The following is a 17,048-nucleotide window of genomic DNA, read 5'->3' on the forward strand; positions in this document are numbered from 1 at the left end:
TTTTTCATGAGAGTTTGTAGGGACTCTCCATTTTTCTGTTTTCCAGCCGTCCGCCCTTCTACCTGTTTAATTTTTTTTTTTTTTTTTTTTTTTTTTTTTTTTTTTTTTCTCCTCTTTTCACACATGTTGGCACTGTAATAGGGCATACCTTCCCATCACGGCTACCACCAATTAATTGAGCTTCTCAAAACGGTAGGCCTTTTGTGTGGCATGGGGGAGAAATGACCCTGTGGCGTAACCACTCGCCTATGTTTTCGTATCGCTAAGGGGTAAGCACTCCTAATTCATGCACCGGTTGTTCCTCTTCTGCAGGTGAGTCATTTGGATGAACGAGCAAAATGGCCTAGGGTGTGCCCCATATGGGGAGTGCTACATACGGGAAGTGCTACATAAGGAGACATATAGCATTCGCGTAGCAGTTGCCTGTGCGAGAGTGAAGGGCGCTGTAAGAAGTAAGGCTTTCTTGGGTTGTATAACCCTGGACAAGGATCATACCCCCGTTCGAATATTGTCGACGCAAAATGAAGAGGCAAATGATGAAGAAAGCGATAAGCACTGCTCCGACCTTGCGCAGTGTTTGTCCTTTACAGGCATACCTCTTCCTGTGTGAAGTGGGAGACAGATCGTTCCGGCGAAGGAGGCAAGGAATCGCAACGCAGTCCATCATCAAGAACTCCTTCCTAACCAAGGAGTATTATGATAAAAAGAAAAAAAAAAATATCGACCTTTTTGATTTTGTCCCCCCGGAGAATTTCGTATCCTCGTATTTTGAAAAACTGGATAAGTGTTATTCGAACCCACGATCCATACTGCGGTACGTTTTTTTTTGGTGTCACAGCAGAGGAGATGGTGGGGTGTGTGTGTGTGTGTGTGGGGACTGCCCTGATACATTGTCCTTCTCCTCAAAATGTTTTATAAATTTGCATGTGGGGTGTTGCCATGGAGATGTGCAACAGCAAAAGTGATTATCGTAGGCGTAGTACATTTTATATCTCTTCTTCCTCCCTTCCTTTCACAAAAACAGGTTGTACAAGGATTACATCGAGAAGGAGGATTACCCCAATTACAACTGGCTAGTGAGGTGCTTCTGCCAACTAGCGAATGTCTTTGGATTTAACTCCTTCTGGAGCGTTAAGGATAAGCAAGCCATTCACGATCTGAAATTGTTTAAATTCTTGGTGTACGACTTGATTGAAAGAAAGGAAGGAATTAAAGCAAGACATTGTCCCAGACTACTATACGCAATGTCTTGCCTAGACTACAGGTGCTATTATCTCCTGCCAACTATTTTGGAACTGATAGAAATAAATCTACATAAGTTCCGCGTTCCAACATTGTCTATGATGAGTTTCTGTTTATCCTACCTAGGATTGACAAACCAGGAAGTGCAATTTGGCTCCTCTAATAATCTCTCTAGAAGCTACAACTTAATAGAAAAGATACTTAACAATATATACGAAAGGAAAGATGAAGCCAAAGGGGATATGTCTAATTTCTGTTGGTCAATCTTAGCGTATGTTATCGTCGTAAACAACATGTATGAATTTCCTCTTAATGATGAAGGGAGGGGAAAAGAATATATAACATTTTTGCCGGAAATTTTAAAAAATGCATGTGAAGGATTAACTAAGGAAAATATTGCAGAAAGTGGGTGGGTTCAATATTACCTCTATATGACCCTCTACTGCTGTGATGTTGAGAAACCAAGCAACGAAAGAAGCATAAAAGAAAGCGTTCCCTATTTCATTCAAGAGTATTTACATCTAAAATGGCTAGATAATATATTGATAACTGCCCAAAATCAGGGTTCAGAAAAAATGCAACTGGAGATGGAAAATATTATACAAAAGTTACAGCTAAAAAATTTCTTCATTAATCTATCTGTTGGTCGGAAGATAGATGAACAACATTGTTTTTTTACTTCCCATTTTTATAAGCCTTTAAATTTATGCATCGAGTATGATTACTTCCATCCCATTGGTTCTAAGAGACCATTGGTCAGTGGTACCATATCATTAAAAAACAGGCTTTTTAAAAAGCTCAATTTTAACGTTGTTAATATTCATAAGTGCTTTTGGGATACTCTGACAGAGGAACAGAAGGAATCGCAACTTGTGCGTCTTTTGGAAGTGTTTCAAGGAGAGCGTGGTGGAAAGAAGCAAAAACAACAACCACAGGAGGAGCTTTATCAGGAGAAGTACATGGATTCGAATTTGCTGCACTTGAAACATAAGAGGGTCAAGTTTCGTACTTGGCCTCCTGAGCATATAACTGTGTAGCGGGTTGTGGTGTCCTCCGCTGTACTATGCTATACTATGGTATGTTTTTTTTTTTTTTTTTTTTTTTTTTTTTTTTTTTTGTGGCACTCTCCCCCGTAGTGCTTCCCAAAGGATACTTAAAAAAAATGGAAATCGACCCAACTGCACGTGAGTCTACAACACCTAGACAGGCGAGACACGAATCTCCGCATGCTGTGTGACCCCAGAAGAGATGGCGCCCATCTAATTCTCAAAGTTGACGACGAGCGTGGGAAACTTCTGCTTCAACCGTTCCGTTATTTCGCTCTTCACGCTGAAGGGTATTTTAACTGGCTCCGCGTAGGGGTCTGCATTTCGGCTGCCTTGTCCATCTGTTTCTCCGTCTACTTCTCCATCCGCGTCGTCGCTTCCGGCGGGGTTAACCTTTTTAAAGACCAACGATACGGAGTTGTTGATGTTTTCCTTGTTCTTCATGAGGTCTGTTATTACTACCTTCACCTCTGCAGGGGAAAAGAATAAAATGTTCATTTGAATAGTGCTCTGTGCGTGCACTATGTACACACTGCAAGTAGAGTAGGCGCATTATGCACACTTCACGGTTAAACTGCGCTTTGCTTTCCCCTATTGAGGGGTTACGGAATTGAACTGATGGAATGCGAGAAGCCTCCGGATTGGGAAAGGTCCCCCTCCCCTCAAGCATAATACCAAGGAGAGGTACCTTCTGCAGTGTGCCACTTACTCAAAAAATCAAAGTACGGTTTGAGATCACTCAAGCAGCCGTATATATTTTCCTCATTTATTTCATCAAAATTGGTTATAATCACGTTTGGCTCTTCATTTTTTTCATTCCGTATGTACATTTTTAGTGTCTTCTTGATAACTTGCGACACTGTAACGCTGTTGGAGCTACAGGTAACACAATTCCCCAACAATTTAATATACAAATCGTTGTTTTTTATGTCTACCAATTCGACATCGCCGTTATCAATTTGCAACTTGGGTCGAATTAAATTTAAAACCTTTTCCACATTTTCAGGGGTTAAATCGTAGTGCAGCCCCCCATCCTTCTGCTTCTCCTCAGATGACTGTATTTTGAACCGCGAAATTTTTTTTTTACTCTGTATATTCGTCTTGTTTCGCAACACGCTGAGGGTGTCATTTTGGAAAAGCTCAGAACTGTTGTGCAAAAATAGGAGAGTGGTCTGGGGGTGCTTTAAACTCCCTGCATTTTTTGCACACAAGAAAAGGGACACTAAAAGTGTGAAGCTGCCTTCCAATATAATGTTCCTCATTTCTGTTCACGCAAAGTGTGTGCTGAAAAAGGAGAGCCAGAAAGTTGTGAAGGCTTATTTTTTTAATAAACTATGGTATCAACCTGCGATTGCAGGAAGTGGGATACATTCATCTTTACCTTAGATTATGTCAAAACTTATGTGATGATAAAATTAAAATGGTTCCAATTTCTTTTTTATGAACTGTTCATATTTTTTTTTTTTTTTTTTCCTAAATTGGCTTTTTTGCACCTATATATATGTACATTTCCCTTTTTTTTTTTTTTTTTTTTTATGTAGGATTTATCTTGCTTGTTCATATATTTTTTTTTTTTTTTTTTTTTTTTTTTTTTTTTTTTTTTCCAGCTAGCTTTTCCCATTTTTCATTTAAACGAACATAAATGGGTGTACATGTTTGCAACTTAGGAGTTACCATTTTTCGTTATCATTATTTGATGCATCTTCTGTAGTGTGATGTAGTGCTGCCGGTGCCTGTTTGATGTTGTCGCATCTTTAACTAAACAAGGAACGCCAGGCACAGAGGAGTTCCGTTTTAGCCGAAGGAGAAATCTGAAAAATGGGAAACTACAACAATTTGGGAGAAACGAAGAAGGAATGTGCGTCCCCCACACAAGCAGAGAAGAAACAACGAACGTAGAAGTTAGCATACCTTGCGTTAAGGAGTGACTGAGAAGTTGCAAAGAGATCAGTCCAAAATATATTAAACAATTAAAAAGTTAAGGCGGCTCCTCTCCTCTTCCCCGAAGCATGATAACCATTTACAAGGAACACCTGAAAGGCAGCCACTACTTCAGCCGCGTATTCGCTTACGTGCTCCTAAGCCTGCGTAATAAGGAAAACTTCTTTAAAAAAAGATCAGTCAAGGGAGACCCTTTGTTTACCAATTGGGAAAAAGCGCCTTACCTGAACAAGAGGACAGTAAGTGACAGTAGGGACTGTAGGAACAGTAGGAAGAAGAAAAAAAGAAACCTTGTCATCCATTTTCCAACGAGCCAAATCAGTTACTTTTACTTTCATTACTTTGTGTATATATTGTTGCCAAAACTGACATGCCTGTCTGACTGCGAAAAAAAAAACATTCTGGAAAACGTCTATTTGGTAGATCGCAGGAACACTGATGAAAACGTGAAGGAACATATCTACAACAGAATTAAGCAAGGGGTAAGTAACATTATTTTTTCCGACCATGTCCTAGCCAAGGAGAAATATGATTACACGCATACATTGGGGTTATTTTTAGAAAATACCTTCTTCATGGATATATTTGAAAATGCAAAGGTGAGAAAGGTAAGGCGCCAACATGCGCACTCTTTTAAGAGCATAAACAAGTGGTCCCTTTGGAGCAACAAAAAAATGAACAAGCTTTACTCAGACCTAAGTAATAACCAGTTTGCATGTAGAAGCTTCTTGTATTGGACATACTTTTGGAGGAGTCGTCACCCCAGTAAGTACAGTGTAGTGAACATAGTGAAGAGAAATACAAACTTGAGTGCTTTCGAAAAATGCAACGAGGTAATTCAAGACATTAACAATAATGTGCACTGGATTAACCATCACTCTTTTTATAAATTTTACGAAAAAGCATATGTTAGTTTTGTAAATCATCGTATGAGTCTTTTGGAGAGTTTTGTTGAAATGATAATAAGGAAGAAGAGGGAAACTCCACACGGAAATGTGAAACGACAAAAAAGAAGAAAAAAAAACCTCGCATATATATTCTTTAAACATAAGGATTTTATTCTAAATATTCGTTTATTTTCCGACTTCGTTTGTAAGAAAGCTATTTACATGGACTTTGACCATGCCGCTAATTTGTATGTGAAGTATTTACAGCTGTTAGAAAGGGTCAGATGTTTTTCAGGTTGTCCAGGGGAAGGAGATATAGCGGCACATGGGCATGACAATAATGCGAAAAAATCGAACAAAACGAAAAAAAAAAACCTTCTTCGGGAAATGAAAAAAAGTTTGAACCTGCATGTGTGGAGTAGGAACGAAAAGGAGAGCTTCTACTCTGATTTGATCAAAATGAAGTTTCGTAAGTTTTACAATTAGACAAAAGTTCCGACAGGGGGAGGGACTAGTGAAAAAAAAAAAAAAACTGAGTTGTTCCCCTTCCTTTCGGCAGATGCATTGCTTCAACAAATATGATGCATCACGTGTACAGCATTGTCTCTCCCTCGCTGAGCTTCGGAAGTTACCTCCGGGGAATCAATGCAGGGTTTACGCCCTCCCCCCCTTTGATTATATTTTGTGCATTCATACATTTGTATGTGTATGCAATTCATGGTCCATATATCCGTCCACTGCGACGCACTTTTTTTTTTTTTTTTTCTCTTTGTTTTATTTCCACACGGGGTGTTCTTCCAGCCAAGCTACTTTTGCCTGCTCGCACAAATCTAACGGAAGTCACCCTTGCCGTTCCGGTTAGGCCGTTGTTCCTTTTTCACTTTCTATATATGAGCAATTATGAAGGAGGAGGGGGAATGGCGAAAATCAGTTATGCATGTATGTATGCCTTCAAAATGGTCCAACTTTTCCATAACGGAAAAAGTTCTGCAACAAATTTTGTAGGAAACCATTTTTTTTTAATATCCTGTGGCCGAAAAGAAAAGGCATGACACGAATTATATAAAGGTGTTTAGTTTTGGGATTAGCTTTTGTCATTAGCATTGGGCAAATTTTTCCATTTCGCCTGTGCATTTTTGGTTTCGCCGACGATTGCAAAGCTTTCGTGTGAGTTCCTTCCTTTCGTTGATGCCTTTTGCCATTTTTCTTTCTTTTTTTTTTTTTTTTTTTTTGCTTTCCCCTTTGTGCGTTTCCCTTTTCTGGCTTTCACCTCCCTCAGTGCAGTTGCTGATGCGGGTGGATCATACACGCAACATACAACTCTTCTTTAATTAATTTTTTTTTAAAAAAAAAAGATAGTATAGGGTAAGGAAGGGATAACAGGAGGAAGGAATTAAAATGTATCACTCTCTGATGATTCTCCCTTGAAGATTTTCCTTCCGGTGATTCCCCTGGGATGAAAATTCCATGCAGTGATTTTTCTCTCCAGTCCTTTTAAGTGCCCTCTGGCTCTACCCTAAAAGGGGGTAGTCATAAGTGGCCGAAAAGATGACAAGTTGTTGATTTTCTTCATTCATGTTTTGTTAATTCTGTACCTTATACAAGGTGCATACATAGGTTGCAATGACAAAGTGGTGATCGAGCTGAGTATTCTAAAGGAAGGAAGCGTGTGAAAAGGCAGAGCAGGGTAGGCAAGCACCGTTGCCTGCGATTCCCTTATGTACGTGCCTGAATTTCGTTTTTCCCCTGCGTTGTCACTGGAGTAGAGGCAATAAAAAAAAGTAACGCGGCTTCAGGGTGGGGGGTCCTTATGCACACGCAAGAGGTTCTAACCAATTTATCTTTGCGCCAAGTGAACAAGTATAAGTAGGAGAGTCCACTCGTTTACCTGGTCATACCACTCCGTTACCTGACTGCTTAACATTTCCATTGTGAGATGTGCTAACTCTCCTCCCTTAATGGCTAATTAGTGAAGAAGCCCTCCAGCGGTCGCCCTCAAAATGATATACCTGCAAGGAAAGTGTCGACCGATAGGTATTAAGGAAGAGGATATAAATGATGAGAACTATAACCTGATAAAAAATATTTTGAAGGATGAAGAGGTGCATGTACATAACTGGATAGAAATCAGTCTGCTCTATTACAAGAAAAAGTACTACAAGCTTTTTTTGGACCTGACTAAAGAAGGGGAAAATGTTTATCTGAGCAAAAATGATGACAGAGGGGTGAAGAAAGAACTGGATGAGAAGGACCCCTCGAAAGACGGATCGAATTTTTACACTCTCCTCCTACTATACCACTTGGAAAAAATAATAAACGCAAAGAATGTGAACAAGGAAGATGAGTTGAAAATAAAGTTGGAAAATTTAATCAATCAGATTGAGAGGAGGAGGAACGACCTTCTCCAAAGGGGGATGGAAGTCGACATGCATGCCCATATGTCAAGTAAGAAGGTGGGGTCGATTCCCTGGGAAACCTACGACTACTTATCCCCACATCTATCTAAAGCCATTTACAACGTTAATATGTATCTGTACCTGCTTAACAAGTATGACCGGAAGAGAGGCGCCAACTATTTTGTAAGACCAAGGACATCTCCCCCTGATGGAGGTGACGATGGCGATGGAGGTGATAATGATGATGATGAGCAGCAACCATCAGAAGAGAAGGTAAAACATGAATACATCAATCCTTTGAATTATTTAATGGAGAGCATATCCATATTAACCCATCTGGTAAAAAAGAATAAGTACGATTTTGTCGCCGCCATATATTTGTCTCTCTCATTATGTCTAACGTACAAGTTAGATGTGTGTATTGAGTTCTCTTCCCACCTCCTGGTAAGGGTTATAAAATTGGAGAATTTTTTAAAATCCCTTGTTTTTACTTATCAAGGGTTGTTAGATCCTGTGAGGGAAGAATCTCCCACCGCGGAGAAGGGAGGAGCCACAACCTGGTTCTCCAAATTTATGAGTGGTGAAAAAAGGGGTACTGAAAATACTGATAAGCTTGGAGACAAGTCTTGGTCTCATAGCGGAAGGGATCATACAGGAGGGGAAGAACACCTCTATAAGTGCATTCGATTAAGAAATTTGCTACGCACTCTGAGAAAACTCAAGGCAATAATAAAGTACATTATTGGTATCTGTTACGTGAAGAAGAAGGAGTGGAGCACTGCCTCCTTCTGTCTAACTGAGACCATCAAACTTGATGGACATCCCCAGGCATACTTAACCAATGGATACTTGCTCCTGATGAACTACATAGGGAAAATCGCTCAGTGCAATGACTTTGTGAAAGATGGAATACATTGGGGGGTTGGAGATGGAGGCATCGTCCATATGGAAGGGAAAAATTTTGCCCATATGAAGGAACATCCTTTACTCCATTTGGAGCGCCTCCCGCCTGGTTGGATGAAAAACGATATTCGAAAAATTCCCGTTAAGGATATTATTAACTTGACATTGATACGTTATTACGATTACCTAAGACGCGGTATAGTGAAGTATTCAAAAGGAATAGAAAATTATTTAAGGAAAGAGAATTCCTCTTGTCACATTGAGAAGAACGATATATACGAATATGATGAATCTATCGAGATGGCAAATAATGAAAATGGCTATTTGAAAAAGAATCACGAACATGTACATTTGTCGGAGAGTATCATCTATCTGTATCTGGATTTGTGCGAAATATGGCTGATGCAGGGAGATACAAAATCCGTTATGCTTTTAAAACTGATAAAGGATAAGATAAACTTTAATTATATTAATAAAAAGTGTCTTTCTAAATATTATTTCCTCATTGGTATGTATCACCATCATATTGTGAAAAATATCAAGAGGGCTCTCAAGTACTTTTACAAGGGGTTTCAAATTTATGATAACCATGTGAACAGGTACTATCATACCATTTGCTTGATCCAATTGAAGAAGTATAGTAAAGCTAAGAAGAATATTTTGTTTTTTTTTCAGAAATGTAGAAATGCCTATTTCGTAAAATTATATGTTTTTTTCTTCCTGCACACGGCAAATTTATTTTTAAATTTTAATGTCATGTATGAGGGTACCAATGATATTGCACTTCCCCATGGAGAGACCGCTGTGGGGATCGAGACGAAAAAATGCAACGACAAAGACAAACCGAAGCATGTTTCAGTTCGAAGCAAATATATGAAGAGCAACCAGAATGAACATTCCATGAAAGTTGTCCTACGAATGTTGCAACATCTGATGAACGTTCTTGAAACACACAGTTATTTGTTCCATAACGATTTGGATATGAAGCTAATGAAAATAAAGATACGTGAACTGCTCTTAACCAAGTACAACCATGAGGGGATGATAGAATATAATAAGGAACTCAACCAAGTGGAAGGCATCAGAACGTTTTTCAGGCAAAAGAATAAACCTCGAAAAATATCCTATGAGCTGATAAATAATTATATCATTTCTCTTTTTTTTTGTGATGAAAAGGAACGCAGTGTGGAATTAATGGAATTGCTCAAGAGGGAAATCTTCATCAAGGTGAAGCGCTTCTCCAGTTACTACTCCTATGCCTTTTGCGACAAGGCTCCCGGTCCACATCTCTCCCTGGATAAGGAAGAACATAGGCTTTCCCCCCCCAAGGAGGCACTTTCCGCTGAAAGGAACAACCGACGAAAGCGCAGTGCATCCTCTCCGGAGAGCACGAACAAGAGATCCAAGAGGAATGGGAGCGGATCGCCCTGTGAAGAAGTAATTACAAGGATTACACCTGAGGAAGAGGCCATCACAGGTGAAGCCAAACAGAAGAGAGGCCTCCTTCGCTTCAGTATACGTCGAAACAGAATAAAATTGTATCACCTGGACGCTGTTTTGCGCAATCATCGAATCAAGGAGTTTAAGCAGGTTATGGTGAATGAAGGAGCGAAACTTCCAAAGCACGTATATATAAAAAGAAGCAACCGGCAGAGATACAAGGAAATAATTAACTACTTGAAGAGGATATACCTAACCATATCCTTTAACAGTGCGGTGTTGGAAGAGTACCTGGGTTATAAGGATTCTTCCATACAGACATACAAATTGTACACAGAGATGTACAAGACATACGAAGGCGCCTTCATCAGGTTAGCAAACGTTTACATACAAATGAAGAATTTCTCAAAGGCGAAGGAGGTGATAGATAAAGGGTTACGGACAAATCCCCAATCCGTAAACCTCTTCCTACAAAAGGCTTATATACATGTGGTTAGGAAGTATTACGATTATTGTATATACGCATTGGAGAAGTTAAAAAAAAATGAACACTTGAAGGACGACGTTTTGATAAATACGTATTTGGTTATCATAAAATTTTGTAAACTTAAAAGGGCAAAAAATAAAGAAGAAAAAAATCAGATAGTAAACGAAATATACACGCAAATAAATTTGTTAGGGAGAAGGAGAAGCAACTTCTTTGTGTCTAGTCTAATATCGATACTTCTAAGTGTTAATAACAAATACGATTTTTCCAGCGAAGCATTTCAATTGTTAATTGACTCAAATAAGAAGCAGAGTTTTTATTGTCAGTCGGCGTTAAGGAACTTTGTCCTACATATGTTTAACCACTTGATGAGAACAAATGAGATGATGAAAAATAAATTATTTTTAAAAAAAATAAATTTATTTTTTAATTTAAGCTTAAAGAATGGTATTAACGACAAGCAGTTTTTTCTCTGTTATGCAAATTTTCTACATCTCATTGAAAACTTTGAGGATGCCATTCTTTTCCTATACAGCGCATACGTAAAGTGGGTTCATGACATGTCTATTTTGAATACCCTCATCATTTGTATTGATTCTTTTGTTTCCAAGTATCTCAGTTCCGATTATGTGGAGTTGACAGACATTTTGCTTATGGGAGATTTGATCTGTTTCTCCTTCTGCGCTATTCATACTCTCTTGCGGTTTAAGCATCTTGCCACCTCGGCTGAGCTCCTCGCGTCAGGTAAGACCAGCCAAGTTGGCCAATTTTATGGAATTGCCTGCTTAACATTTTAACCCATTGTTCATATCTACATTCACCACACAATTGATCACCCCATTTTTTTTTTTTTTTTTTTTTTTTTTTTTTTTTTTTTCTCTCTCCCGACCCACCTTATACCAGATGAACAACACAACTACTACAAAGAAGGAGATGCCATCATCGAAGTGAGGAGGGAAGACATCGAGCACTTAGCGAGCAGGAAGTACCTAATCAACACGTACAAAAAGTTTGAAGAGAAAATAAGGCCATATATTGAAAGTAGTGTGCCCAGCATGGTCAAGCAGAAAAAAATGTATAACCAAAAAAAAATAAATTTACAAAAAAAAATTTACGAAGATAAAAAGAGAAAAAAAATTTTGGAAATGGAGAAACTCAAGAGTCAACAAAGTGTACATGAGGAATTGCTCAGAGATGTTAGTGAACTCACGTACCACATGAACGAACGGGGGATGGGAATGACAGCCCTGGAGGAGGAAGAGAAAGACGCCTCTCAGGAAGACGGAGAAATGCCCCCACAAAAGGGATATGGTGAAGAGCGGGGGCATGACGACCGAGACGACGGCGATGACGGAGAAGAGTTTTCTTTTAATAAAGAAAGTGCCAACTCGAATGGAGCAACTGACAAGGAGGAAAAACCTGTCGAAGGAGACATCTCCGATGGTGATCCAGAATATGTGGACGGTTCTTCTAGCAGCTCAGATCTCTTCGAGGAGAAGAAACCGAAAAAGAGGAAAAAAGTAATAGACTAAAACCTGACCCGTGCAAGCAAGAGAAGTGAAGGACAACATGGTGGGGAGAATTAAAACGTTGGTTATTAAAATACGCATGCTACCAGGCACATGTTAAATGTTGGATGGGGAAAACGCAGGCACAAGGGTGTTCACCTTGCGTGTTAACAAAAAAAAAAGAAGAAAAAAAAGAAATGCAAACAAAATGGAGGGAAGGCCAACTGGGATATGAAACGGTTGAAGAAGGAGAGGTGCACCCACCCCTAATAACGGGAGCGCAAGAAGAATAAAAATAAAATTACAAACTAACACACGATCGTAGATGCCAAGGTTGGTCATGCAAAAGAGGGACGACAATAAAATGGTGTGGAAGGTTTATGGTTGATCTGATTCATGTGACGCCAATAACGCGTAAAGTATGTCCTGAGGAATTATTGGTTGGTCTGCGTCCACCCCCCCTACACAATCCCATCATACACAAATAAACTTAACTGCAATTCGTCGTTCTTTACATCAAGCTCATCAAACTTACAAAAGTTGTAGCACCCCTGGTAGTATTCTCTGGACATGTATTGGAATGGGCCCCTCGTAATTCCGCCAAGGGAGAAACAAATGTATTCCTCCAGAAGTCCGTAGTTTTCCAGTTGTCTGAGTCCAACGCTAACGTAGCTGAAATGGGAAAAATGAAAAGAAAAAAAAAAATAAATAAATAAATAAATAAAATAAAATAAAATAAATGGGGGAGAAGAAATAGAAAATGCATGTATGTGTGTGTATATTTTGCTGTGGGAAAGATGACCCCTAAGTGTTAATTCACATGTCACTGAAACAAGACGAATGTCCAGTGCTACACACAGGATGAAATAACAGAAGGAAGACATACATGCTCCATGTACAATAGTAATAGCACAAAAGTGTAATTAGCTTTTTCCGTAGTGCAACGCAATAAATGCCCTCAATAAATAGTTACCCCTTCTTGGCGGACTTGTGACCATCTAGCCAAAGCTTCAACTTGAACGACTTTTTTCCAGCGAAGGAAAAGGCAGAAGTCGTCAGGGGAATGTTCCCCATTTCACGGAATCTCCAAAAAAGTTTCTAAAAAAAAAAAAAAAAAAAAAAAAAATAGAAGAAGGGGGAGAGAGCCATTTGTATAAGTGAGCTGGTGTAATTGCATCATTGTGGAGGAAAAGACGAGAAAGGGAAAGTGATGGACACCCGGTCAATTTATATGGTGTTAAGAGGGACAAGTCCCATGGACATAATGAAGTATGACGGGGCATAAGCTTTCCGATGCGACCTCAATCAGCTTTTTTTTTCTTTGCCATTTATGCCACTCAGCCCTCGAAGGCGCCTACCTCCTGCACATTTCGAATGGTCCACACCACCTTGTAATTGTGTATGTGCATCGAGTCGACCTTGTTAATGTTGCTCACAGTGAAGGCATCGGTGTGCTTTTTCTTCAAGGCGTAATTCTTGTCGATATTCATGTATAAATACCTGTTGTTGTTCATGTCGATGTAGAAATCTAAATAGTGCTTCATTTTCTTCGTATCATCTGCAATTCTTTCGTAAGTCCCTACAACATCTTCTGTCTTCACACATTCGTATTCTCTTTCGCTCCCCATTTTGTTTTTGTTTTTGTATTTATAAATATAGTAGTAAATTAAGTTCAGAACCTTTTCTTTATTGTACTTTTCGATGTGATCTATTTGAAAGAAGTTGTAAAAATTGTAAAAATTGAACAGAGGCTTATTTACGAAAACATTTTTTAAGGTGTCTTTCTGGAGGATGTATTTTTCCCCCAGTTGTTTCTTCTGGACATATTCGTGTACATCATCTACGGACACTTTTTGTTTGTAGGTAAAAATCTTTCTGTTATATTTCCCTATGTGCATGTTTTTTTTTAGTTTTTTCAATTTTTTTTTTTTTTTTTTTTTCCTTTCCGAGGTGCCATTTTTTTCTTCGCCCTGTTGGATATCTTCGTCATATTGTCCATGTTGGTAATCTTGCCCGTCAGTAGAATCAGCCTGTTCGGGTGATTCCTCCCCTTGAATATCATCCACGTAGGTGTGCAGTTCCGCTTCTCCTTCATATTCTCCTTTTTGTTGGCCCTCGCTCGGTGCAGCGGAGGGGAAGTCGCCTTGGTTGCCGTCACCCCCATGGTTGACGCTGCTAACGCGGCTAACACGGTCATCATCGTTCTTGTCGGCGTTGTCGCCGCTTCCGTCGATGCCACGGGTCACCCCTCCACTTATTTTATCCTCGACATAATCGAACACAGAGTACTTGGCCTTGTCGGAAAAAACATCCTCCTCAGTGCCCTCGTTTTTCCTCTTCAACTTATAAAACTTGAGCAACCTTCTTCTCATTAACTTTTTGTTTACTTTTTTCTTTCCCCCCTTTTGGCCCTTCCCAACAGCATCGCCATCACTGTCTGCCTTTTTTTTCTTTTTTTTTTTCTTCTTTCTTTTTCGCACATGTGTAGGAATGCTTCTTATCATGGACTGATCTTTTTGCTTTCTAAAAATCAGACTTAGTTGAAATTTCGTATCTTTTCCCTTCCCAAAGGTTTTACTAGACGCTTGCTTGTACTGCCTCTTTTTAAATGTGCTAGGTATGTAGCAACTCCCGTTGGTATTTTCCACCCCGGGACTAAAGCAAATGTGAAATATGAAACATTTTAAGTACACTAGGAGGAAAAGGGAGGAGAAGTGTTTCCTCAAATCCATTTATTAATTTTTTTTTTTTTCTTTTTTTTTTTTCTCCGCCCCCCCCTTAAGTTAAGGTGACCCCCTTTTTACATTATGGCTGTTGCCGCTACTGCTGCTGCTTCTGCGTAGCCCCCTCCCTTTGGAAGATTTTTCCAAACATTTTTTGCAATTTACGTTTTTTTCAAGCAAATGTGTTCCACTAGGTGGTTACCATTTACATTACATACATATAACGCATACTACTTGCGTGCACATTTTATGTAAAACGAATGCAGCACGTAGGGGAAGTCACATGGATTTATAAAATTAGAAGCCACCAAAAAAAAAAAAAAAAAAAAGGTATGCATTTAAAACGACATTAATTGAACAGAAAAAAAAAAAAAAAAAAAAATTTTAAAAAGTGCAAAAAGCTGGGTTGCGCACTGCAGGGAAAAGCACTATACAGTGCAACGATCAAGAGAGTAATGCTACTGGATTTGGATTGAAGCAAATACACTGGTGTGAGGGACGTGACCAAGAGGCAGATGACGTATTTTACAAGTACATCTTCTTCCTGTTAACCTTCATATCTGGGCGTAGCACAAACTCGTACATTTTCTCCTTATCGTTAATCAGCCCATCCTGTTAAGGTCATACAAGAGAGGTGAAGGGGGAAAAAAAATGGTGCATGTGTGAAGATACGTGTAACATGTGGGCCAGAAGAATGTAATGCAGTAATGGGGAAAAAAGTGTAAAGCGCTAGAAAATGTGCAGCAGGAGGACTCAAAAAAAAAAAAAAAGAAAAAAAAAATAGCTAACTGTATGAACCGTTCAGGTGAAAAAAGAAAAAAAAAGGACAATTTAGCTACATGAACGATTCAGAAATATAAAGCAAAATAAGAAGACCACAACATTGCAAGGACTTAGCTACACACGTGGAAAAAAACGCACATGGCATGCGAAGAATTACCTTAAGACTGAGGAGCTGTAGGGTGAAACCCGGGCCAATTTCGTTCAATGTGCATTTCTTTTTGTTGAGGAAGTTGTACCTGCGGGTGCACGTCGAGGTGCAAAAGGCGGAAGGAAGCATAACGTGGTGGGTGAACAAACAAGGGAAACGGGGGTAACAGGAAAAACGCTGAGAAACTTTGACAAGCCGTGAAACCACAACGCAGTATCGCTGCAAACTCTTACTTAAAGTGGCGAAAAAAGATAAAATCTCGCTGATTGTAAAAAACGACGACCTTCTGTGATTTATATGCAGGCTTGAAGGGAACCAAGGTGTGGAGCTGACGCTTTATCCGTTCCCCAATGAAGGTATTAAAGTTGGTGATGTAGACCTCCGGTGGCAAAGTCGTTATTTCAATGTCAGTCTTCTTCTTATGTGCATATAAAACATTGGTGAGTGAGTATTTCGCCGTGGGGCCGTTGGGCAAAGTTGATATGAACATATACTTAGGGTGCTTGTCTATTCCCTCTTCGATTAAGATAAAAGTGGAAAAATTATTCTGCACGGAATTACTCATAAGAAATTCAATTGAATGATCCAATCTTGGTTCATAAAAAATATGAGGAAATGTTAACGACAATTCTTTCATAAACAAAATGGTGTTTTTCGATGGTCTCTTTATGGACGTTATAACAATGTTTGGTTCTTTCCCCTGTTTAAAATAATCACTAAATTCGTCTATACATTTTTCATTTAATAAAAATTTTTCATTTTCCGCGTTAATTTTATTTTCATCAAAGATGGCTAGCCGTTCTATACTTCTGGGGATTTTTTTCTCCACAGGAATGTTTAAAGATTTCTTTTTTTTTATTTCATCTTTCTTTTGTTTACGGAGAATTAATTTCTTCACATATGCCTTTCCCTTTAGAGCATTTCTTTTATTTTTGTTTTTGGAATATCTAGACAATTCGTTGTATCGTTTTACATCAATTTTATCAATTTCTTCGATGGAGTACTGTTTCTCCTTGGTCATGTAACGCAGCTTTTTTTTCTCCTTTTTGTTCATTTTAAAAGCAAGGGGGGGAAGACGAAGGTATTCAAAAAATGGGTAAGCATAAAATGCATAAATGGGTATATGTCTACGTGCGAGATGGTGATCCACTATTGCGCCTCTACGTAATCATGCCTCCAACGTGCTGAAAAAATTGACACGTGTTCACCATGTGATGGTAACGATGACAATGTCGTCGTTGGTATATTGGTATGCCAAATGCTCATATCTACTTTGCTTCTTCTCTAACTCGCTTATTTCGCAAAAGGGGCAAACTGTTATATGGTAGGCGATGGCAAGGCTTCATTCGCGTGTTCTTCCTTTCTGGTGATTTCTGTGGCGATGAGGAATCTATTACAGAGGAATTGTTGTTACGGTGTTACTTATCTTCGCTCATGATGTTAGAGGTCGCAAGAAGGGGAGAACAACGCTACCAAGTGGAAGTGGCAACCACTCGTCCATGTGCCAACAACAGCGGCGAACTCAGAGTTATACTCATAAAAGG

At 39.1% G+C, this 17,048-nt stretch overlaps 6 protein-coding genes across 6 annotated transcripts; 3 read left to right on the top strand and 3 right to left on the bottom strand.

Moving 5' to 3' along the window:
• Positions 1-521: 521 nt before the first annotated feature.
• Positions 522-2,279, top strand: PKNH_0719300 (uncharacterized protein; the record flags this gene model as incomplete). Its single annotated transcript, XM_002258448.1, has 2 exons — positions 522-814; positions 1,025-2,279. The coding sequence occupies 2 exons, from the start codon at positions 522-524 to the stop codon at positions 2,277-2,279; spliced, it is 1,548 nt and encodes a 515-aa protein (XP_002258484.1).
• A 222-nt stretch (positions 2,280-2,501) lies between these two features.
• Positions 2,502-3,550, bottom strand: PKNH_0719400 (NifU-like scaffold protein, putative; the record flags this gene model as incomplete). The annotated part of the gene is made up of 2 exons (XM_002258449.1): positions 2,502-2,758; positions 2,998-3,550. The coding sequence occupies 2 exons, from the start codon at positions 3,548-3,550 to the stop codon at positions 2,502-2,504; spliced, it is 810 nt and encodes a 269-aa protein (XP_002258485.1).
• A 747-nt stretch (positions 3,551-4,297) lies between these two features.
• On the top strand, positions 4,298-5,602 carry PKNH_0719500 (conserved Plasmodium protein, unknown function; the record flags this gene model as incomplete). Its single annotated transcript, XM_002258450.1, has 1 exon — positions 4,298-5,602. One exon carries the CDS (start codon positions 4,298-4,300, stop codon positions 5,600-5,602), a length of 1,305 nt encoding a protein of 434 aa, XP_002258486.1.
• Positions 5,603-7,116: 1,514 nt separating this feature from the next.
• Positions 7,117-11,874, top strand: PKNH_0719600 (tetratricopeptide repeat protein, putative; the record flags this gene model as incomplete). The annotated part of the gene is made up of 2 exons (XM_002258451.1): positions 7,117-11,086; positions 11,246-11,874. 2 exons carry the CDS (start codon positions 7,117-7,119, stop codon positions 11,872-11,874), a joined length of 4,599 nt encoding a protein of 1,532 aa, XP_002258487.1.
• A 437-nt stretch (positions 11,875-12,311) lies between these two features.
• PKNH_0719700 (conserved protein, unknown function) lies at positions 12,312-14,582 on the bottom strand (the record flags this gene model as incomplete). The annotated part of the gene is made up of 3 exons (XM_002258452.1): positions 12,312-12,522; positions 12,824-12,948; positions 13,209-14,582. 3 exons carry the CDS (start codon positions 14,580-14,582, stop codon positions 12,312-12,314), a joined length of 1,710 nt encoding a protein of 569 aa, XP_002258488.1.
• Positions 14,583-15,098: 516 nt separating this feature from the next.
• On the bottom strand, positions 15,099-16,558 carry PKNH_0719800 (ribosome production factor 1, putative; the record flags this gene model as incomplete). The annotated part of the gene is made up of 3 exons (XM_002258453.1): positions 15,099-15,185; positions 15,514-15,592; positions 15,738-16,558. 3 exons carry the CDS (start codon positions 16,556-16,558, stop codon positions 15,099-15,101), a joined length of 987 nt encoding a protein of 328 aa, XP_002258489.1.
• Positions 16,559-17,048: the final 490 nt, after the last annotated feature.

Source organism: Plasmodium knowlesi, assembly GCF_000006355.2.
Source record: "Plasmodium knowlesi strain H genome assembly, chromosome: 7".
NCBI lineage: Eukaryota > Apicomplexa > Aconoidasida > Haemosporida > Plasmodiidae > Plasmodium > Plasmodium knowlesi.